Raw genomic sequence first — 24,304 nt, forward strand, 5'->3', positions numbered from 1 at the left:
GAAAAAGCTGATGTGGAGTAAAGATGGGAATGGATAAGTATGCGTCTTTGAAGTTCAGCCGGACCATCCAGTCCCCTTCCAGCAGTAACTCTGCCAACAGATGGATACCTTCCATCTTGAAATGTTTGTATGTGATGAAATGTTTGAAGTCTCTCAAAGTCAAGACCAATCTGTGTCCACCTCCCCTTTTCTACACCAGGAATATGTTGCTGCAGGAACCCTTGGAGCTGTTGTCGCAATATACCACGGCGTTGTTCTGCAGCAAGTCTCCTATTTTTGCGTCTATAAAAGAGTTGTCTTGTTGGGAGAAATGTAACTGGTGGTGATAGTACTCCTGATATGGATTCTGATAGAAATTTATGTGGAAATCCTGAACTGTTTACAGAATCCACTCATCCTGTGTATGGACATACACTATGTAGAAAATATCGCACACGACCCGCAAAGGAATGGAAAAAGTATTGAGAATCCTTACCTGAAGTATTTTGGGACTGGAAGCCCGCTCTATGACCGACTCGTTTGAAGCGACAGCAGCAGAACCTCTGGCTGGTGGGATAGAACGTGCCACCTCTGGTAGTGTCCTGCCGTTCTCCTATGCCTTTGACCGTAGTCGCCTTATGGGGGACCTTGATAATAATATCAGCCTGGCAAGCGGGCCCTGCTGAAAAAGCCAACTTGGAAAACTTTTTGATGTTAGACAACTAGGTACCCACATATTTGGACCTGCTCCTGAACAGGAGACCTTCAGCTAAAGGGTCCGCTTCCACAGAGACAAGCTCTGTCAGGTTGGATTCCATTCTCATCAGTAGAAATTTGCACCTTTCGGTTGAGACTGCACAGTTGGTGTTCCCTAACAAACAGATAGCTCACTGTGTCCAGCCCGCTAGATTGTCAGGGTCCACTGGCGAATCAGTGTCCTAAGCTACAATCAATCAGTCAAGAGACTTGTAAAGCGCGACTACTCACCTGTTAAGCGCGACTACTCACCCGTACGGGTCTCAAGGCGCTAGGACTGCTGATTTGACGCAGGCACTGTCATTCAGCCGAAGAGCCAGATCTTGAGGTCCTTCCTGAATCGGAGAAGCAACAGTGATTGACTTAGGTGGAGAGGCAGGGTGTTCCAGGTCTTTGCTGAGAGGTAGGAGAACGATCTTCCCTCAGATGTGGTCTTGCGGATGCGTGGGGTGGCATGCAGGGTCAGATGGGCAGAGCGGAGGTCTCTGGTGGGTGCGTGGAATACGAGGCGGTGATTGAGGTATGCAGGTCCAGTGTCATTTAGGGCTTAGTAGGCCTGTGTGAGGAGCTTCACAGTGATTCTTTTGTTGACTGGGAGCCAGTGGAGGTCTCTCAGGTGGCTGGTGATGTGACTGTGATGGGGGATATTGAGAAAGAGTCTAGCAGAGGCGTTCTGGATGCTTTGCAGTTTGAGGAGTTTCTGCGTGATGCTGGCGTAGATTGCATTGCCGTAGTCGAATCTGCTGCTGATGAGTGCGTGGGTGATCGTCTTTTTGGACTCGGTGGGGATCCACATGAAGATCTTTTCGGCGCAGGCATAGCGTGTGGAACCAGAATGATGAGACGGCATTGAACTGGCGGTTCATGATGAGCGAGGAGTCCAAGATGATGCCTAGATTGTGTGCATGGTCTGTCGGTGTGGGAGGGTCCAGGATCTGCATGCCACCAGGAGTTGTCCCAGACATAGGGGGTGTAGCCCAGGATGAGGGCTTTAGTCTTCTCTGATTTTAACTTGAGGCAGATGTCCTCAAGCCTTCATTCCATCGTGGAAGTTGTTCGTGGCGACTTTGGGTTTGTTGGTGCGGAAGAGGCTCAGATGCCATCTCTAGGATTTTTGCAAGAAGTCCAGCTAGATCCAATCATTTCTCCTGACAAGCGTGCCAATACCCTTAGGATCCTTGGCTAATTTCTTTAAGACGGCCAACATGTAAAACTCGATTTCTGGGGTCTCAACTACTTTGTCAGGAATGCCACGATGGGGCATTCAGCCCACAAATGGCTGCAAACCCCTTTATCAAAACTTTTATGCAGGTTTTCATGGAGATACTCTGCAACTTCAGCAAGAGCCCAATTGGAGGACCTAGGATGGACGATGACCTCGGGATTGAAATTAAATGGGTTTGTGAACTGTAAAGCAGAAATTGAAGGTCTGACTACAGACGATTTTTAAGACTTCTTCTTTTTAGGGGGAGAATTATGGTCCGAGGAGTCGGTATCAGTGTCCGTTTCAGTATCTCAACCTGCATTGTTTTTTTGTTGTGCACTTGAGGAGGCAGAAGGGGCTGCGTATTCATGGTACCCTAAAGGAGCCTGAGGGAGCTTAGCTAAAGCCTGAGCATGGGGCCATGCACACGACTTGGCTTTTTCTTTCATAGCTACGTCTGTAGAACCTGACAAAGACCAGGAAACCTCCGGATTTGGAGACCATGGCGCTTGGTGAAGCTCTCCAATTGTGCTGTAATCGGTTTTAGTTACATACAACATGGGCAACCATATTACCTGAACCAGTGGCAAAGTAACACTGGAATCAAAACAAGGGTTCAAGTATAACACTCAAATAATTAAACCACTCAAAAAGGAGACATATAAGAAAAAAAGGGGAAGAGAGTGAAGAAAAGACAGCCCAATATTATTTGGGCACAGGATACCCATATATACAATATTTCATTGAAGTAGAACATTTTTGTTTATTATTATTAACAAAGTTAGACAAACAGTCATAAGACAATAATGGAGCTCATAGGTTTACACAAAGAGTACAAAAAATACAGTGTGGCTGAGGGAAAAAATACAAGGGCGGGGTTCAGAAAAAACAGAACAGCACACAGCAAAAGAATGCGTCCTCTTCATTTAGGGCCACATTAAAGCATCAACGGCTTTTCAACTAAAAATGAACTTAGAAGGTCATCATCAGGACAAGACAATAAACTTGGGAGCATCCAAGCAATTTTCAATAAAACATCTAAAAAAGAAAATATGTACATGGGTATAGGGAATATTTAAAATAGTAACAGTCATTATTTACAAAATATAGTGCAAGAAAGTTTAGAATAAATGTGCAAAGAAAAAGATCCAAAGAAAAATGAGGGATAAGCCAAAACCGAAAGACCCACAACTGGTACAAAGTCCAACAGTGCGACAAAAGATTCAGTCAAGTCAGACAATCCATTTCCAAAGAGAAAATTAATGGATTGAAAGCTACTAAATGATTTATCCAGGAACTAATACAGATGAGAAATCATATGAAGTGCTAAAACTCTTTCAGGGAGTGGATTAGATCTCAACATGGTATAATGATTTACATTAGAGAGCTGTCTTTGAATTTCGATCTTATATCTGTCAATAGGTAAAATCACTATACAACCGCTTTTATCGGCGGGCTTTATAATTAAGTCCTGATTGATTTTCAGAGTACATAACGCTTGTTGCTCAGAAAAATAGATATTCTAGGGAATATACTCAAAACCCTTGTCCAAAGAGGTATCGTGTGCCCAAATAACATTGGGCTGTCTTTTCTTCTCTCTCTCCCCCTTTTTTCTTATATGTCTCCTTTTTGGTTGGTTTAATTATTTGAGTGTTATACTTGAACCCTTGTTTGGATTCCAATAATCGGTTTTAGAACAGCAGCCAGAGCCTGGTTAACAGTATTAGGTACGGCCGTCTCAATGGCCCTGTTAACAGATAGCGGGACAGCGGCATCTAGGGCATCCACTAACTTGTCCTCTAAGTAGAGCACTTGCTGTTCTTCATAATAATCATATTCAGCCACCTCAAATGTGACCCATTCCTCCATTATAAAATGTTTAGTATTAACACTCACTGTGCTGGTCAGATAACGTTGCTGTACCTTTCATGTTGAAAGTTATGTCCTCTTCTCCTTCTATGTGCCTGGTGTCTGAACAAAAGACGAGAAGATGGGTTCAGCGCGATGTCACTACTTTTAGTAAACTTTTAATTGATAGCAGACCAGCTACTGAACACACTTCAACTACTGATCTCGGTCTTATCCAAAATTGGATTATACAGGCGGTAGACACTTGCCATCCTTTGTCCAAAAAGCGCTTTAACACACATCTACCACCAGCTCCCTGGTTCACTGAGAGGCTTAAGAATGTAAAGTCTATATGTAAAACCGTCGAAAGATGCTGGAGGAAAAACTACAATAAAGAGGCTGAAGTGGCTTTTAAAAAAGCTCTAAGTGAATACCATACTCTTTGTAAATTAGCCAGTGCAGAGTTTTTCTCACATAAAATCTCTCAAGCACAAAATTACTCTAAAATGCTTTTCAAGGTGGTAAAAGAACTATCCGTTTCGGCTATCCAGACTACTCCCCTTGCTCTTACTTGCACTCAATGTGAAGAACATGCTGTTTACTTCACTGACAAAGTTGGAAAGATACACAATGCACTGCAGAGTAAAAACTCTCAAAAGGAGACCAGGTCTACTCCTATCGCTACTCAGGATCTTGTGTTGACAGGGCTCAATATTAATACCTTTAACTCCTGCAAAATGGAAACTTCGCCCCTTCGCGACCTCAGGTCCTTCAATCATCTTCTAGCTAATAATAAATATGGATCCCCCGTGATTTACTCCCTATTCATGTCCTCATCAGCTGGACTCTTCGATACTTCTAATAATGATGGAACTTTTAAATGCCTCCCCACTGGAGGGTTCAGTCCCGTTGGAATGGAAACATGCTATGGTGCACCCTCTTCTAAAGAAAGCCAATGCTGATCCTGCACTTTGTAACTTTCATCCCATCTCATTGTTTTAATTTTTTCCCAAAATTCTGAAAAGCATTTTAATGGCCTGTTGACCTCTTTTGTGGAGTCTCAAAAGTGTTTGCACCCCTCACAATCAGGGTTTACAGACGGTTTCTCTACTGAATCTACTCTCCTAGGTGTCACTGAAATGTTAAGGCACTAGTTAGACGAGGGTGAAACGGCAGCATCATCTTGCTGGACCTCAGTGCCGCGTTTGACACAGTGTCTCATTTCATCTTGCTGAGAATCTGCAGTCTCTGGGCCTGGCAGGCACTGCCTTGCAGTGGCTTGGTTCCTTTTTAACGGACTGAGCTTTTCAGGTCATCTCTGCGTCGACTAGTTCCAACCCTCATCCGTCTCATTATGGTGTTCTACAGCATTCTGTGCTGAGCTTGTGCTTTATCATATAAAATCTCTCAAGCACAAAATTGCTCTAAAATGCTTTTCAAGGTGGTATAAGAACTAGCCGGTTCGGATAGCCAGACTACTCCCCTTGCTCTTACTAGCACTCAATGTGAAGAACATGCTGTGTACTTCACGGACAAATTTGCAAAGATACACTATGCGCTACAGAGTAAAAACTCTCAAAAGGAGACCGAGTTTACTCCTACCACTACTCAGGATCCTGTGTTGACAGGGCTCAATAATAATGCATTTACCTCCTGCAAATTGGAAACTTAGCCCCTTCTGGACCCCAGTTCCTTTAATCATCTTCTGGCTAATATTAAATATGGCTCCCCCATGATTTACTCCCTATTCATGTCCTCAAGCAGCTGGACTCTTCAATACTTCTAATAATGATGGATCTTTTAAATGCCTTCCTACTGGAGGGTTCAGTCCCGTTGGAATGGAACAATGCTATGGTGCTCCCTCTTCTAAAGAAAGCCAATGCTGATCCTGCTATACTTTGTAACTTTCATCCCATCTCATTGTTTTAATTTTTTACCAAAATTCTGAAAAGCATGTTAATGGCCAGTTGAACTCTTTTGTGGAGTCTCAAAAGTGTTTACACCCCTCACAATTAGGGTTTCCAGACGGTTTCTCTACTGAATCTACTCTCCTAGGTGTCACTGAAATGTTAAGGCACTGGTTAGACGAGGGTGAAACGGCAGCAAAAAAAAAAAAAAAAAAAAATAGATGATATCTACATAGCTCTACAATCACAGAGGAACTCTCTGAGTTCTGAAGGCACCTCCCGTATCAAACTGCTGGAGGCTTGGAGCAGAGAAACTCCCCTGTCCTTCGAACAGTTTCCTGCTCTTTCTTTGGAGGGACTTAATAGCCTGTTAGACAAAACGAAATCATCTTCCCCATTGGACCCAGTTCCTTTGAAACAACTAAAAAACTGTAGGGAAATCATTCTTCCTCCGATGTTGGAAGTAATGAATGGAGCCTTGGAACAAGGCATTTTTCCATCACCTTGGAAGAAAGCCATTGTAAAGCCGCTGCTGAAAAAGACCACCTTAGACCCAGGAGTGCTGAAGAACTTTAGACCCATTTCTCTTCTGCCGGCCCCTGCAAAGATGTTGGAGACCCACTTGAACTTCCACCTCTCTAACTTCCTCGATGCCTCAGGTTTCTTGGATGGGTCCCAACACGGCTTTAGAAAGCTGCATAGCACGGAGTCTGCCTTGACTATGGTCATGGATAACATCCGCAGGAAAGTTGACTTAGGTCAAACTACTGTGCTGGTGCTGCTGGAACTTACAGCAGCTTTCGACACCCTGTCTCCCCTTACCTTAACGTCCAGGTTAAGGGAGGCAGGGGTAGAAGGACCGGCCCTCAGTCTCCTGAGCTCCTTCTTACATCAACGAGAGCAGCGTGTCATGCTAGGTGAGTACCTCTCCCCTGCTAAGTCTTTGCAATGTGGGGTGCCACAGGGGTCGGCATTGAGCCCGACCCTGTTCAATATCTACGTGGCCCCCCTTGCAAGACTAGTAAGATCTCAGGGGATGGAGGTAGTGTTGTATGCCGACGACACGCAGATTATGGTATCCCTGACCCACGCTGTGAATGAAGCCGCGTCAAACTTTAGGGCCTGCATGCAACTAGTTGCAGAGTGGATGATTTCCAACTCCCTAAAGCTGAACGGGGACAAGACAGAGGTCCTGGTCTTTGGCAAAGACCAGGACATGTGGTCAGGTGAATGGTGGCCTCCTTCTCTGGGCATCTGCCCCACACCTACTCAATCTGCCAGGAACCTTGGTGTCATCTTTGACACTCAGCTCTCTATGGAGCTTCAGGTCAACCGAACGGTTGCTACCTGTTGGGGCGTCATCAGGACCCTGAAAAGGATTGTCCATTATCTTTCCCCACAGGCACGGAAACAAGTGGTGATCGCCCTTGTTGGCTCAAGGCTTGATTATTGTAATTCACTCTACGTCGGGGCCAACAAGGGCCTTCTGCAGCGCCTACAGGTCATACAAAATGCGACAGCACGTTTCGCCCTTGCCCTGCCTTGGCTGTCATCTATGACCTTGGCGAGGAAGAATCTCCATTGGCTCCCCATTCCCGCAAGGATCACGTTCAAGCTTCTTTGTCTAACTTTTAATGCTTTAAGTGCAGGCTGGGCGGATGCCCTCGGATCACTACTTACCAGATATGTCCCGAATAGATGCCTTCGCTCCAGCGAGCTCAATCAACTGGTAATTCCTCGAGCCAAGAAGGCTAGATGGGGGAGCAAAGCTTTTTCCATTCTGGCACCCCAGATGTGGAATTCACTCCCCCTTGAGATTAAGTCACTCCCATCTCTTGACCTTTTCAGGAAGTCACTGAAAACTTGGCTCTTTATTAAGGCATACCAGTAAGCTCTATTTCTGACTTTTGACAGCTAGCTATTTTTTTTTAGGCGCCTTGACGCCCATTGGGCATAGCTGCGCATTACAAATGCCATTTCATTCATTCATTCATTCATTCATTCAGCACTCATCTTGCTGGACCTCAGTGCCGCGTTTGACACAGTGTCTCATTTCATCTTGCTGAGAATCTGCAGTCTCTGGGACTGGCAGGCACTGCCTTGCAGTGGCTTGGTTCTTTTTTAACGGACTGAGCTTTTCAGGTCATCTCTGCGTCGGCTACTTCCAACCCTTATCCGTCTCATTATGGTGTTCCACAGCGTTCTGTGCTGAGCTTGTGCTTTCTCACATAAAATGTCTCAATCACTAAATTGCTCTAAAATGCTTTTCAAGGTAGTAAAAGAACTAGCCGGTTCTGATACCCAGACTACTCCCCTTGCTCTTACTAGCACTCAATGTGAAGAACATGCTGTTTACTTCATGGACAAAGTTGGAAAGATACACTATGCGCTGCAGAGTAAAAAGTCTCAAAAGGAGACCGAGTTTACTCCTACCACTACTCAGGATCATGTGTTGACAGGCCTCAATAATAATACCTTTACCCCCTGCAAATTGGAAACTTTGACCCTTCTGGACCTCAGTTCCTTTAACCGTCTTCTGGCTAATATTAAATCTGGCTCCCCCGTGGTTTACTCCCTATTTATGTCCTTAAGCAGCTGGACTCTTCGATACGTCTAATAATTATGGATCTTTTCAGGAGGATTCAGTCCTGTTGGAATGGAAACATGCTATGGTGCTCCATCTTCTAAAGAAAGCCAATGCTGATCCTGCTATACTTTCGAACTTTTGTCCCATCTCACTGTTTCGTTTTTTTCCCAAATTCTGGAAAAGCACGTTAATGACCAGTTGACCTCTTTTGTGAAGTCTCAAAATGTTTTTCACCCTCACTATCAGGGTTTAGAGCTAGTTTCTCTACTGAATCTACTCTCCTAAGCATCACTGAAATGTTAGGGCACCGGTTAGATGAGGGTGAAATGGCGGAACTCATCTTGCTGGACCTCAGTGCCGCGTTTGACATGGTGTCTCATTTCATCTTGCTGAGAACCTTGGAGACTCTGGGCCTGGCGGGCATTGCCTTGCAGAGGCTTGGCTCTTTTTTAACGGACCAAGCTTTTCAGGTCATCTCTGCGTCGGCTAGTTCGAACCCTTATCCGTCTCATTTTGGTGTTCCACAGGGCTCTGTGCTGAGCTCGCTTCTATTTAATGTGTATGTCCGTCCTTTGGCTGAGGTAGCTAAAGAGGCTGGTCTGTCCCTTTTTTCTTCCGCTGACGATACACAGATCATTGTTATGACTCTGGTAGGCCGTAAGAGCAAACACCGCCTTTAAGTTGGGTATAAATGAGGTTTAACTTGGTGTGTGTCGGGTGTGAACATCAAGGACTAAATCACCCAGAAAACCTATAGAGGAGGGACCCGTGATTGGAATCCAGCTGCTAGGGTTTAAATATCACCGGACTCGAATTGCCCAGTGCTTGACAATTCGAGCCAGAGTGAAGCTGCCTTGCTTCATCCGCACTGCGGCTTCGATTAGGAGCTGAGCTATTTCCTGGATAAAGCTCGTCAAGCCTAATCTGCTTTCCTTGTTTCCCCGCTGGAGCACGTTGGAGGGAACTGGAACATATTCTTTATTTGTTGCAATTAAGAAGCCTTGTTTTTTGCCTTTTGTACATTTCCAGGCAAGTGTGCATCGTGAGGGTGAACCTTCACAGAGTTTTAGTTTTCTTATTTTACTGGACATCTATATTTCATGTGGAGTTTCAGCGCAGGAGCACGCGGTGGTGCCTTGGTTTATTATGTTTTTTTAGGCTTGTCCACATTAGGTCTGCATTGGCTTCTATAGGGCAGGAGCACTTTGTGATGGATTTTATATTTTTGGGAAACATAAGATTGTTGTGAACAATTCCTCGTTCATTACGTATACTAGCACAGGACCGCTAGTTCTCTGGAGAATATCTGAAGGGCATCACTTAGATAAGTACTTTTCATATATTACGTTTACCTGAGTTTAATGATTCCTTGGTTTCCTTGCCATTGGAGAGTCTATACTAAGAATCGTGTTTGAGAGGACAGTTTCTTTTCTTTGCTTGACACAGGAGTGTCTTCTTTCCCGCAATCCCTTGATGACCTTTACATATGGAGTGAATGTGGCAGTCTAGAACGTCTCACGAGGCTAAGCATTCTGGGTAGAGAGGCTAGAGCTGAAGCACATCCAATCAGGGAAGTCCTCCTGACTTGTATTTAACACTGCTGAGTCTTCTTTTAGTTTTGTTTCTTTTGTCCCTTTTTACCCTTTCCCCTAAATGGTGTTATTTGCTTAAGTAGTATATGACGTAATCTCGGGAGATATCAGGAAGGGGGCAAAGGTTAATATATTATCGTACATCGCCCCTGCTGTGCAGTGGATCTCAGGTTAGTGGTATTTCGATCTGTAATCTGACAATTATCTTTTCCCTCTCCACTTATAAAGGGTCGGAACCCTCAGCTCTGCAGTCAGTTCGGAGTAAAGTTGCGTCCTGGTTGTAAAACAACTTGCTCAAACTAAATGGGGACTAGACTGAAGTCATCATCTTAGGAAAAAATCATGACCTTTGGGGACCTCAACAAAGGCCCTCTGAAATGGATACCTTACTCTTGCCGGTACATCATGTTTATAATTTGGGCTTTATCGTTGATGAACATCTATCGATGAGGCGTCATTATCTGGTGGTGCCGCTCACTACATTTTCGCCTCCATTTCCTTCGAGGCCACACTACAGCACGCTTGCGCTGTGCTCCTCTTCCTAATAATATCACGACTCAGGATTGGGCCAACATACCATCTTTGGAACGTTACTCATATATCTCCTACAGGGAGTCTGTGCTGTCTAAACTTACTGAACACACCAATATTTACGTGAGGGGAATGTTTAACTCTAGCTGAGTTTGAGATGGCAATCTGATCTGTCATATTCTATACCTACTACACTGTGGAGGATCTTATTGGCTATCTTGGACCATTGCCCTTTACTTTGATTCCTGAGTCTCATTGTTACTGTCACATGACCAAGATAAGAGGTCACATGCGCCGTGACACTCATGGCCTTGAAAAAGTCTGAGTACTTATTGATAGTACTGACGAAACCAGTGTTGGCTGTTTTTTATCAACTTCAAATCTTATGGATCTCCTAATAAAGAAAATGATAATATGAATATGAACTTTATCTGCTCCTTTGTCCTGTCCTAAAATTGGAAGTTATAGATCATATACAGTTTAAATACTGTTGTCACCATATGACTCATTAGTCTTATATTTACATGCGTTTCAGGATTGTGCTCTCTTTGACCACTTCTTTTTGGATCTATCGATGAAAGAACAAGTCATCAAGGTGTCCTCTACGTGCTTTACTATTTCAGGTTTCCTTTGCAATCTACATTGTTTGACGGTGGGAAACAGAGTCATATTTAAAGCCCTGTGCTATATGTTTAAAATCAAAACTGGAGTGGCCCCGAAATATTTGCGAGAGTTAGTTCAGTGTGATCAACCCTGGCGTCCTTTGAGGTCTGCCCAGCAGACTGGGTTTACTGTGCCAAAAATCAAAATTTCTCGCATGCTTGGTCGATCCATTTCTTATTTTGGACCATCCCTGTGGAACGCCCTACCTGTCCCATTACGCAATGAAACCGTGTATGGTGTGTTCCGCAGAAGTTTGAAGACTTGACTTTTCAATCTCTAATTTCCTCCATTAGTAGCTACTTCTTTCCTTATCAGGATGGCGCCAGGAACCCCTTGGGGTAGCTTTGTGCCCTACAAATTCAATTTAATAATAATAATAAGAATGCAGCGCCAAATCCTGTCAACAGGGTGTGCTCAGCGGGCACGCCCTAGTCTCTGGCAAGGGCATCCGCAAGCACTTCAATAGGTGTAGTATGAGTGTGTGTGAGTATTGTATGACTGCAGGGTGAGTGTGGGCCTGTGTGGTTGCAGAATGAGTGGTATGTCTGTATAAGTGCAAGGTAAAAGATGTGCCCATGGGAATGCTGAGTGAGTTTCATGCTATTGTGAGTGCAGGGTGTAGCACATTAAAGCCACACCTATTAGCATGGACAATCTATTTGTATTCATAATTGTTATTGTCTTCAATATAATTGTATTGGAATATTTTTTACATTTCCTTTCAATCTGAAACCCACGCATGTTAGACACATTGTGGAACTGTATATTCTTGTACATATTCAACACAAATGTTTACCACCTGTCCCATTTGGCATTGGCGTAGTTACTGTACTCCATTACTTGAAATCCTAGGGTCCCATATGCTCACATCCCCTCGATTTCTATATCATTCGTTTCCGCGGAGCACACTATTTACCCCCTCTGTCAGTTCGGAGCTTCTTCCTAGCTTCTGTGATGCACAGTATTACATTCGACGATCCAGAACCCCACAGCTGCTAGTGTCCTTTGCACTCTGGTAGAAGCCTTCTCATTTTGAAAGTTAAGTAAGCATTTTCAGTGGTAATAAAGTTCTTTTAAAGTGGTTGTCAATCTTCACACTGCGAAATGATTCTTTGTTATCATGCACTCTTTTAGTTTTAGCACAGTTCGTCCAATGTAGTTTCTTTGGACTATGATGATTTTTTTTATCTGGTTATAGAATAATAAAAATGTCATTATTAATAAGGAATCATGTTTCAGCTTTTAAAAGTTAGAATTAATTTCATGACTTCTGTACTCATATATAGTTCTGAGCCACTGACTTTCTATAATGGAAACATTTAGACATCTCTTCTATCCTCAGGTAAATTTTATTTGTGGCTTGTGTCCTCAGGTTGGGTTTACCAGCCCCGACCCGGAAAAAGGAAACGCTTCCCCCTAAACGTCTCCACAGTTTTCTCTGGCACCACCCAGAACATCATCACCACGAACGCCACAGCACTGTACCCATACCGATCACCGGCATACTCTGTGGTAATTCCCACTCTCACACACAGTGTTGGTGAGTTTTTGTATTAGTTATACTTGAAATGCTTCCATGTTGCATAGGTTGGATTAACTTGTAATGTGAGCCCATGAACACTGCGCACAGAACAACTGAATTGATCTCAAGAGAAGCTGTCCTTATACCTGAGACCAGGCTCTGAGGATTAGGGCAAAGAGCTAGGAATCCTGAAGTTGTGTATTGTTAGTGTCTGACCCCCGTGTCTGTGTTTGCTCCTTCTGGGAATATATTGGAGTCCACTTTGGGGTCTGGGCCTTGGTTTGGCCTGTGTTCAGTCGATTGAGCTGTATCTGCTTTCTCATGTGTCTTTTCATTTGTGCGTATTTGTTGTCTGTGAACTTTCTTTGAGCTCCTTATGTCAATTCTTTCCGTACCTACTCCTCCCCCCTCTTGTTGTTTCTGCCTCTGACTTTGCCTGTTTCTGCTTTCTGAGGAGTTGGTGTCTATTATCAGGGGCTCTCTGCTCATATTTGTTGAGGCCTTAACTGGTATTGTTGGCCGTGATGGTGACTGCTCCCCAGGGTGCTATTTGAGTTCTGTCTTGGGCTCTGCCTGGACTTGTGTCTACCTCAGGGTGTTATATCTGTGACTTCATTCTCGAGGGGTGTGGAGTGAACAGAGGCACGTTGTAAAAAGACAAGCGCTCCCCCAAATCATGATCATGCTCCACACTTTCAATGTGTCTGAACATCATAAACAAATGAATTTTAACTATCAGAGTCATGAACTGTGAAAGAGCAAGGAAAATATACAACTCCCCTTTTAGTGATCTGGTGAGAGAAAACAGAGAAAGCCATATAGAGGGTATAAGAGAAAAGACAGTGGAAGACTGAAAAGGAGAAGGAAGTAGGGAGCAAATGGTGGGGTAATGAGACAGTGAGAAGGGAGAATCCTTGTATGTGGCGAAGCGGAGCAAATCGACTGAGAGGGGAGAAGGGGAGAGAGAAAAGCAGATAATATTTCTATCTTGTAAATCATTGAAATTCAAAGAACTATAGGAATAGTGGCTACATTTTAGAACGTTCCCAGGTGTTTGTGTGTGATTGACTTTTGCTTTTCTTTCCTTTTCCAAGGTGAAGCTCCACCTCCAATGCCTCTGTCCACCCCACCTCTTCAGCGTACCGCTCCGATCACGCTTTTCCAGTCGAATACTGGGAACTCTGGCCAGATATCGGCGCAAGCCCCAAGCTTGTCTCTTCGCCCCCAAATGACTCCGCAGCGTTCTGTGATCCAGGCACAGGCAGAGCCACACCACAGCCTTCCAGTGCCCTGCTCAGCACCATCACGACCTTTAGAGCGATCAGTACCGGTGACGGTGGACAATACTGCCAAGAATACCAGTAATGACAGTTCTCTGCATCCCAGGTTTACTTCCCCTGACATGCACTCATCCAAGGAGTATTCTGGTACTACTACATGTTCACGAGGGACGCCCATCCCACATCCCCACATGTACCAACCAGCACCCCTGAGTCATCCTGCCAGCTTGTTTGGGGCACCTCCACGGTTCTCATTCCACCATCCATACTTCTTACCAGGACCACACTACTTCCCTTCAAGGTGAGTTTCCGTCGATTATTAAGTTAAAATTATGAGTTCATTAACTTTTAGCAGCTTTTATATTTTGCCCGTTGACTGTGGAGAAGTGTGGCTCAATGGTTAGAGCAGGCAGACCTCGATGCAGAGTTCTGGCCAGGTACCAGGGTTCGATTCCCGCCTCGGCGGGTCTCGGGCTCATTAATTCCCCTGACCAGATATTCTCGCCTCAGTGCCTATTCTGATCATGGGTCCCACGCTGCAACTCTGGGCAATAGCTTGCTTAGTCTCCACAACGGCCCCCACAACGCGAGGGATGCCTGGTCTGCACCATGGGGGTGCCCAGGAGTGGACACTTCACAGTGAAAGCCAGGAAGGGTTCCCTTGCTGTATTCGTACAAGCCCCGGGAAACCCACTGCAGGTAGCTGTGCGCTATACAAGTACAAAAACATTTACATTTACTGTGCTGAAAGCTATGTCTAAGTTGATTTTACTGGAGTAAACTCTGGTCATTCTTGAGAGTTCAGTGATGTTTGAATTAGTGCACAAATGATAGTAGTTTAAGTGTGTGGACATGTGCACCAGAAACTAGGGACAGAAATGCCCTTAGGGTGCCTTTGTGAACTTAGGTTCTCTTTTATGGGATCTTCATTGATAGCCACAAACACAGTGTAGACATCGCCTTACATTGGACCTTGGAACATATTTTACAAGAGATAAAATCTGTAGTCAAACAATAAATACATTTTTTTTAAATAAATGGAACTAGATGGACGAACGTTTGACAAAACTAAAATTACCACCCTCCACCATCACAGCAAGGAGGGCCTGACCCGCCTGTTTGGGCTAGACTGTTCCGATTAGAACAGGGTGAAGATTGAATTGCTTATGGCTAGATCCAAACTGAGGTCGCATGGTGTGCAAAATAACAATGGACTGGGATGCTACCCCTTGTAATTTCTAGTGACTGATAATAATCAAAAAATTCCATCCATCACTTTTTTGTATATTTCTGTCTGATGCCCTAAGAGGGACGGGTATGCCCAGACATTGATCCCGTACACAGTGTGCCACTGAAACTAAGCTATTTCTGAATGATGATCCATAAGGAGGGTTAAACTGGTCTTGGGTTGCTTGTGTTCTGGTTCAGAGAAGACTTGGCTGGGCAGTTCGGTCTGGACTGTTCCTGTTGGATCATGCTCAAGACTGATTTGCACATAGCTGGTTCCAAACTGAGGTGGCATGGTGCGCAAAATAACAATGGCCTGGAATGCGAGACTGAATAATTATTGGTGACTGAGAATAATTCAAGCATTAGATATATATCTTTTCTGATGGATACATCTGCCAGTGGATTCCTCACCTTGTGAATATCCACTGCGCCAGCAGCATTCTGAAATTTTTTGTAACTCTCCACGCCGACGAGGACGACGTCACAGGAGCCCTGCTTCGCTCGCGACTCCGCTGACGTCACTGGAGCCATAAGAGAGCCTCATCGGCGTGATGACATCAGTTTCCTTTTTTCTGCGCCGTCGACGCCAACGGCTTTTTTAGGACTCTCAGTGGTTACGCTTCTTTCTTTGTTTTTCTGGCTGTGTTCCTGTTCTTCTTCTTGTTTCCTTTTAAGGATGTTGTTGAGGAAGTCCGGGTTCAGGCCTTGCAGGGAGTGCGGAGGACATATGTCCATTACTGATCCACACAAGGACTATGTTTGGTGTTTATCGTCAGACCACGACGTCGAGGGATGTGCTGCTGCAATAAAATGAATCCAAAGACACTGAAAGAGAGGGCAGCGAAGCTCTTCATGGTGAAGATGAGAAAGGAAAAACGAGGTATGAGAAGGTCGAGGTCGCGCTCCATGTTGAGGTCGAGGTCGGGCTTGAAGTCGACGTTGGGGCATGCTTTGAGAGCTAAGAAGCACAAGAAGAAGAAGAGGCATTCATCAAGATGCCATTCTGATAAAGAAGTGGCGCCGAAGTTGACCTCGCCATCTCGTTGACGCCGTAAGGACTTCGTGTCTCCTTCTCCCTCGAATCCAGCTTCACCTGAAAAATTGGCTTCATCTGCAGCTTCTCCACCTGGATCTCCGACGCTGGTTCACTCACCGACTTCGGTTCATTCTCCGGTTCCAGAAGAAGAGATTCCTGTGCCGGAGGAGCAGGCGAATCCATTGGTTCCGCTGTCGACGCCAGCTGGCCCGAACACAGTAAGGCCTCCCTCAGATTCAGTCCCGGGGACCTATCCTCCTTTCCCAGGTCCGGGTCAAGATCCATCGCATTATCTCAATGCTATGTACGGAGTCTTCAACAGGGCTATGTACCCCTCTGGTGCACTTTCGGGTCCCATGGGTCCATTAGCTTTTAATTTGGGGGTTCCTCAGGCTTATGCCCAGGCCCCTTTCATGCCTTTTCTTCCAGCGGCGCCGTCTTGGCATTTCCCGGCGCCGAGGACATTGACGCCGCTTCCATCTTCACCGGCGCCTTCTACTCGACCTCGAATCCGTGCACGAAGCCAACTCCGAATTCGATGGAGTCGGTCTTGGCTCAATCAATGCCTGTTCCTAGAATAAGATCTAGGAGAGAAGCCCAGAGTGTTATAGAAGAACAGAAGTATCAGATGGAGGAAGGTGAGGTTCAGGACTCAGATGAATATTTTGCTGAGTTAAGGGAAGCAAGTGGCCTTGATATCTCTCCAGAGTGGGAGCTTTCGCCTGCATCTGACACTGCTTCCAAGGATGTCGTTCCATATCACACAGCGACCAAAAAGGCAGCAGAACTTTTGGATCTTCAACTTCCCACTACTGAGTTTAAGTTGAACATTTTAACTGAAGTTCTCCATTCACCTTCTTCTGTAATTGAACCTCTACTACCATTTCCAAAACCATTGCTCCGAGATACAGGGTGGCTCCAGGGGATCCTGACTTTTTATCTTTCCACCCTTCTCCTGAGAGCCTTGTTGTTCAGGCTGCCTGTTCAAAAAGATCATCAGGTGCATTTCCTCAAGTCCCGGCAGACAGAGAGTCTAAGAAACTTGACCAATCTGCCAAGAAAGAATTCTCTTCGGCAAGCATGGCACTAAAGTCAACTAATACCACCTGTCTTATGGGTAGATATATCCATGCTTTAATGGATTCGGTTTAACAGCTCGCACCTAAGTTGTCCGAGGAGGAAAGAAAGAATTTTGAGGAAGTGTTACATGATACTCAGGCGGCTGCACGGCAGGTGATACTAAGTGGGTTAGACACTGCTGATTCTGTAGCTAGAATATTGGGATCTTCTATGGCTACAAGAAGGAGTGCATGGCTGAAGTCCTCGGAGTTCTTGACTGATGTTCAAGCTACGCTTTTTGACCTACTGTTTGATCGTTCAGGACTTTTTGGGGAAAAGGCTGATGCTGCTCTAGAGAGATTTAAAGACAGCAAGGCGACAACCCAGTCTCTTGGTCTTCAAGCTCAAACTAGTGGCTCTTCCTTCAGGAGATACTGAGGATTTGGGAGATCGTCCTTTCGGACATATAGACAACCTCAACAGCAGCAAAACACCTTATACAAATCATACAGGGGAAAAAACAGAGGTCGCCCACGAGGCCGTCAGCCCTCCTCCTCCTCTTCCTCTACCTCCCCCCCCCTCTTACCAGAGCAAAGCAGCCCTAGATCCACCATTCTGGATCATGTTGGTCCTGTGGGGGGGTTGGCTTACTCACTTTCCGCAAGATTGGGAATCGGGCACTACAGACCTTTGGGTTCCCAATCTTGTGGAGAATGGGTATGCCCTTCCCTATCGGGAATTCCTTCCAAATGACTCTCCTTACCAAGGGGCTTCCTCTGAGGATCACCTTCTTCTCCTTCAGGAGGAAGTCTTATCCTTATAAAAAAAACGTGCTATAGAGGTGGTTCCAGAGCGGGAGAGGGGTCAGGGATGCTACTCCCGGTATTTCCTGATACCCAAGAAGGATGGCAGGTTGTGTCTCATCCTGGATCTCAGGATCTTGAATCTTTTTCTGAAGCAGGAAAAGTTCAAGATGCTCACCCTTGCGCAGGTTCTTTAGGCGCTGCAGCAAGAGGACCGGATGGTGTCAATCGACGTGCAGTACGCGTATTTTCATATCCCGATCCTGAGGTTTCACGATGGGCTCGCAACATTATCAGTTTGCGGTTCTCCCGTTTGGGCTTACTACTTCACCTCGAGTCTTCACCAAGGTGATGGCAGTGGTGGCAGCCCATCTCAGAAGATCGGGGATTCCCCCTATCTGGACGACTGGCTTCTCAAAGCAGTCACCAGAGAAGGTGCTTCATCATCTGCAGGTGACAACTCAGCTGTTGTACAAATTGGGTTTTTCGATAAACGTGCCCAAATCTCACTAAGTGCCCTCTCAGGGAAACCTGTTCATAGAGGCGGTACTGGATACTACTGTCTGTCGAGCATTCCCTCCTCCACAAAGGATTCTCAACATTCAGGAAATGATTCCCTTTTTTTACAATGGAGCGGTTGTTCCAGTCCTGAAGGTCCTTCGCCTGCTCGGTCTGTTTGCTACCTGTATTCTGTTGGTCAACCATGCACGCTGGCACATGAGGGCGCTCCAGTGGTGCCTCCGCAGGGAGTCGTATCAGCACAACGGAGATCTCAGGAAGTCTGTGAGGATCTCCAGAGAAGCTGCAGCGGATCTATCTTGGTGGAGCGTGGAAGGCAATCTATCGCAGGGAAAGCCCTTCCATCTACCTCCACCGGTGGCCACAGTGATAACGGCTGCATCCACTCTAGGGTGGGGTGTTCATCTGGGGGACCTGGAGATCAAGGGTCTTTGGTCTCCAGAGGAAAGGTTGTTTCACATCAACCTTCTAGAGTTACGGGCGATAATTTTGGCGCTCAAGGCCTTTCTCCCTTCCTTTCGCGATCAGTCGGTTCAAGTCCTAAAGGACAACACTACCGTGATGTGGTGCGTCAACAAACAGGGAGGAGTAGGGTCGCATTGTGTTGGAACTGGGGTCACCAGTTCCCCTAAGGGTAGCCTGGCACGAGCAGGTAGGCACCCGAAAGCTTAGGTTAACCTTAAGTGACCATACAGCACACACATCCATTGAGGCAGGAAGCGCACACAATGACTGAGACCACACCAGTAAGTTTGATTCAAATCAATAAGTTTTATCTAGATCAAGGTTCAGGGAAAGCAGGAATCAAGGCATCAGCATCTCCTTAGTACATTTCATCAAAGCATTTCATCAGAGCATTTCATCAGAGCATTTATCAATAAGCATTGCATCAGGGGAATAAAGGCTTCATTACTCTGCAGTAAACATCTCATTATATACCTGTAGGCGTTCAGGGAGACACCGCATTAGACAGGATTAAAACATTCCATTAAAGATCAGGCCAATCAATAATCCATGTAGTCGTAATTCCATTCCTCACTAGACAACTCTAGGCCCTTAATCATCATTTCCTTATCCTCGAGGGGCTGGGATAACCATTTCACTAATTAGGAGTAAAACATCCCAACAGGCAAGCATAGGCATTTCATGTAGCAAGAATGAGCATCCCTTTAGGTAAACATCTCCTTAGGTTAGACTTAACCTTTCCCTAATCAGGAACAACCAGGGCATGCTTTCATGAAGCAGGTTGAATTAACATTCAAAAAGCATTAACAGACCCCTAGCCAGGGGTTAACTCGAGCATTCACCTGTCATGGGGCCTAACTGATATCCTGGCCCAGTTCCGAGGCCTGGAAGGCCGGCAGGTACTTCCCCCCCCCCCCCTTCCGCTCAAGGGGGGGGGGGGGGCTTCTCAGAGTTAAATGGGGCCAACAGGGCCCAACTACAGCTTTCCCCAGGGGAGGGGCGAACTCGGGGCCTCCTCCGGCCCGCTGCCCGCCTTACCTTGTCTCTTCAGCTCCTCGGGGAGCCCTTGCGGAGGTTTCCGGTGTACTGGCAGAGGGAGGGGGCTCACTCTGACTCCCGAGCCCCCTCGCCGGTATTTTAGGCCTTGGCAGGGAGAAGGCCTATCAGGGGAGGCCCGCGCGGCTCCGGCGCTCTTCCTGGGTCTCTCTACAGCCCCGAAGTTGCTCCGGTCTTCCAGGGTTTCTCTCAGTGCCCCTCGCGGGCCCGGGACCAATCCGGTCGCCGCCCCGTGTGGGTGTGGAGTTGGCCGCCAATGGCAGCGAGGCCGGCTATGACGGAATCACACAGACCATTCAGCAGTGCGGGAAAGGCGGGGGCGTGGCCAGTGACGCGGCCGCGTCCCCCCACCACGTGACAGGGGTGATGGTGGCTTCGGGCCCAGGGCGGCCTAGTCGCAGTTCGCGGCGGCCTCCCTCAGGCTCCGGGGGCCGCTGCAGGGACCTCACACAATTGGGCCGGACGCGGCCCACAGCAACACAACGGCGGCCTTCTCCTGGCACCGGGGGCCGCTGGGGCGATTGATGGCGATGTTGTCGCCTCCCGGAGTGCGGAGACAGGCAGGCTCAGAGGGCTCCCACAGTATCGCGGTAAGTCGGGCGGCGCTTCTGGGGGACGCAGCACTCAAGGGCCTCTGCACCGGGGCACCAATTAGAGCAGCGCTCGGCAGAGATAGCACTGGGGCAGGCAGCAGGTCAGCAGGTTCCAGCGCTTCTCAGGACACAGTATGAGAGCGCAGGGTAGGTAGGGCAGGACAGGCCAGTGTTCCAGCGCTAAGAAGGGGGGAGCCCTAATCAGGCAGTTTGTCAGTTCAAGCCGCACGCCCGTGGCAGGACAGGCGACACGACAGTGGCAGTTCAGCAAAGGGGACCCAGATGGAGTCAGGGAGCGCAGGGGTGACACGTCGCCTATACCTGGTTGATCCCCAGTAGTCCTGGTTAGAGCAGGTGGGTTTCTTCTTGGCGCTTGATGGTTCTGGCGCCCCTTGTAGATAGTTTCTTGAGGGGGGGGTGTTGAGTTGAAGGCTGCTGACAGGATTCCTCTGCATGTCACTGCAGGTGGTCCCTGGGTTCCCCTCCTGCCGAGCCAGATCAGTGGGCTAGTTCAGTGTTCCTCACACATCTTGGTGGGCAGCGCCTAAACCCTGTCACCCCCAGTGGTATAGGTTCCTGACTAGGCCCTACCGCCTAAGTCTCCTGCGTAGGGTCCCCCAGGTCAGTGATGCCCCAACTGACTAAAAACTTTCCCTCCTTTCTTTATATATGCCCAGGTCAGGTGACCACACTCTAAGGCGGCAAAAGCAGACCCCGCCCCTCTTCTGGAAGGTACCAGGAGCTTCCCTACTCTAACTATGGGTTGGCAAGGCAGGCTGGTATTGCAACAATGTTTAAGGGTTCCAGCCAGCTCCTGGCAACTAGGGTGCTACTAAAAAGACCACGCTGCAGTAGCAGGGGCCTATGGCAGCCATGTTTGAAGTAGAGAGCACCTGCACCTTAGCATTGGTTAGCAATAGGAATGTGCTTGGAGACCTAAGGCCAGCAAAAAAGAAGGTGGGAAAAATTAGGCAAGAGCGAAAAAAATAGAGAAAGATCACCCTAGGGCTGACAGGTCTAACATGCGCCCCCCCAAGCCGAAAGTGGGGAGAGCTAGCCAACCTCTAGGGAGTTCTCGTCACTAAGGCGGAAAAAGCAGGAGAGACCGTCAGCATTGGCGTGGTCAACTCCGGGCCGATGTTCCACCCTAAAGTCCTCTCCTGTAGGGAAATGGACCACCTTAGCAACGGGATTTTCGCCTCTCATCTGCATGAGCCAGCGAAGGGTCGGTGGTCAGTTTGAATCAGGAAGTGAGAGCCAAAAAGGTATGGCCTCAACTTGTTCAAGGCCCAGACCACAGCGAAGGTTTCTCGCTTGATGGTACTCCACCGTTGTTCCAGAGGGAGGAGTCTTCTGGAGATAAGGCCACAGGTTGGTCTTGGCCGTCGTTGTTGAGTTGCGAGAGCACAGCGCCTATGCCATGCTCAGAGGCGTCCATCTGCACAATGAATTCCTTCGTGAAGTCAGGTGTTGCAAGCATCGGAGCGTTGCACATCGCGTGCTTCAGTGTCTCGAATGCCTCTTTGCAAGCAGCCGTCCAAATCACTTTTCGTGGCTGCTTCTTGGACGTTAGCTCTGTCAAGGGGGCTACAATGGTACCATACCCCTTGACAAACCGGCGGTAATATCCAGTGAGGCAGAGGAAAGCCCGGACCTCATTTTGGGTTTTGGGGGGCTCCCAGGCCATGATGGTCTCAATTTTGGCCTGGAGGGGTTGCACCTTACCCCCGCCCACCAGATATCCCAGGTAAACGACAGATCCCTGTCCAATCTGGCACTTGCTAGCCTTGATGGTCAGGCCAGCACGTTGCAGAGCCTGTAGCACCTCCTGGATATGCTGCAGATGGTCCTCCCAGGTGCTGCTGAAGACAGCTATGTCATCCAGGTATGCCGCTGAGAAGGACTCCAGGCCAGACAGCACCTGGTTCACCAACCGCTGGAAAGTGGCCGGAGCATTCTTGAACCCGAAGGGCATCACTCTGAATTGAAAGTGGCCCTCTGGGGTGGAGAACGCTGTCTTCTCCTTTGCTCCATCGGCCATGGCAATCTGCCAGTACCCTGATGTTAAGTCAATGGTGCTGAGGTACCGGGCTGCTCACAGCCGGTCAATCAGCTCATCTGCCCGTGGGATCGTGTGAGCCTCTGTCTTGGTGACAGAGTTCAATCCCAGATAGTCCACACAGAACTGAAGTTCTGGTGTGGTGCCCGGTGGGGCCGCTTTCGGCACCAACACGACCGGACTAACCCAATGGCTGCTGGATGGTTCGATCATCCCCAGCTCCAGCATTGTGGCCACCTCACCCTGGATGCTGTTCTTAACTTTATCGGACAACCGGTGAGATTTGGTTTTTACAGGCGGAGTGTCCCCTGTGTCCACATCATGGGTACACAGATGTGTAATTCCGGGCGTGAGGGAGAACAACGAGGCGTACTGCTCCAACACCTGGCGGCAGTCCCTCTGTTGCTCTAGGGTCAAGGATGGGGAGAGGACCACTCCCTCCACCGATCCATCCTTCTCTTGGGCCGCCAGAAGGTCTAAAGAGGCTCACTCTCCTCCTCCTTGCTCCCATCCGTCACCATGAGGAGAGCAAGCTCAGATCGCTCATGGTGCGGCTTCAGGCGGTTGACGTGGAGCACCCGATGGGGCTGTCGGGGAGTCTTCAAATCCACGACATAGGTTGTCTGGCCTCGACGCTCCACAATTTCATACGGACCAGTCCATCGCTCCTGGAGGGCACTAAGCTCCCGAGGCTCCATAACCCACACCTTCTGTCCAGCGTCCAACTCCATCGTCCGAGCGTTGCGGTCATACCACTCCTTCATGACGGCTTGGCTAGCCTCCAGGTTGTCTGAGGCTTCCTTCCACAGCTTGGTCATCTAGCTGCGTAATGCCAGCATGTAGCTGACGACATCACGCGGAAGCTTTTTCGAAGTCTTCTCCCACACCTCCTTGACAAGGCTGAGGGGCCCCCTAACCGGGTGGCCGTACAGCAGCTCAAAAGGGCTGAACCTGACTCCCTTCTGTGGTACCTCGCGGTATGAAAACAGCAGGCAAGGGAGGAGGACGTCCCACTTCCGCCTCAAGTCCTCTGGCAGGCTCTGGATCATCCCCTTCAGAGTCTTATTAAAGCGCTCTACGAGCTCGTTAGTCTGGGGGTGGTAAGGAGTGGAGAACCGGTAAGTCACTCCGCACTCCTTCCACATGGCCTTCATGTAGGCCGACATGAAGTTCGTGCCCCTATCTGACACCAAAACCTTGGGGAACCCCACTCGGGTAAAAATCCCCATCAGGGCCCGTGCCACCACCGGTGCAGTGATGGTCCTCAGAGGGATAGCCTCCGGGTACCGAGTGGCGTGGTCCACTAACAACAAGATGAACTGGGGTCCCGAAGAGGTCGGAGGATCCAACAGCCCAACAATGTCAATTCCGACCTGCTCAAAAGGGTCCCGACAACCGGGAGCGGTTCCAAAGGGACCTTCACCTTAGTCCCAGTCTTGCCACTTGCCTGGCAAGTCTTGCAGGTCTTGCAGTAGGTGTCAGAGGCAACTCTCATTCTGGGCCAATAAAAATGTGGAACTAGCCGCGCAAAGGTCTTGTCCTGGCCCAGGTGTCCAGCCAAAGGTATTTCATGCCCCAATTCCAATAAAAAGGCCTGGTAGCATTGGGGGACCAC

At 47.7% G+C, this 24,304-nt stretch overlaps 1 protein-coding gene across 1 annotated transcript in view; it reads left to right on the plus strand.

Annotated features, from left to right (window-relative positions):
- SOX30 (SRY-box transcription factor 30) overlaps window positions 1–24,304 on the plus strand; it is a 620,328-nt gene that overhangs the window by 464,784 nt on the left and 131,240 nt on the right. The window contains exons 3-4 of the mRNA XM_086928803.1: window positions 12,410–12,607; window positions 13,684–14,170. Coding sequence (XP_086784929.1) covers window positions 12,410–12,607; window positions 13,684–14,170 — 685 coding nt within the window. The remainder of the gene's footprint in view (window positions 1–12,409; window positions 12,608–13,683; window positions 14,171–24,304) is intronic.

The sequence above is a fragment of the Lissotriton vulgaris genome, chromosome 7 (assembly GCF_964263255.1).
Source record: "Lissotriton vulgaris chromosome 7, aLisVul1.2, whole genome shotgun sequence".
Taxonomy (NCBI): Eukaryota; Metazoa; Chordata; class Amphibia; order Caudata; family Salamandridae; genus Lissotriton; species Lissotriton vulgaris.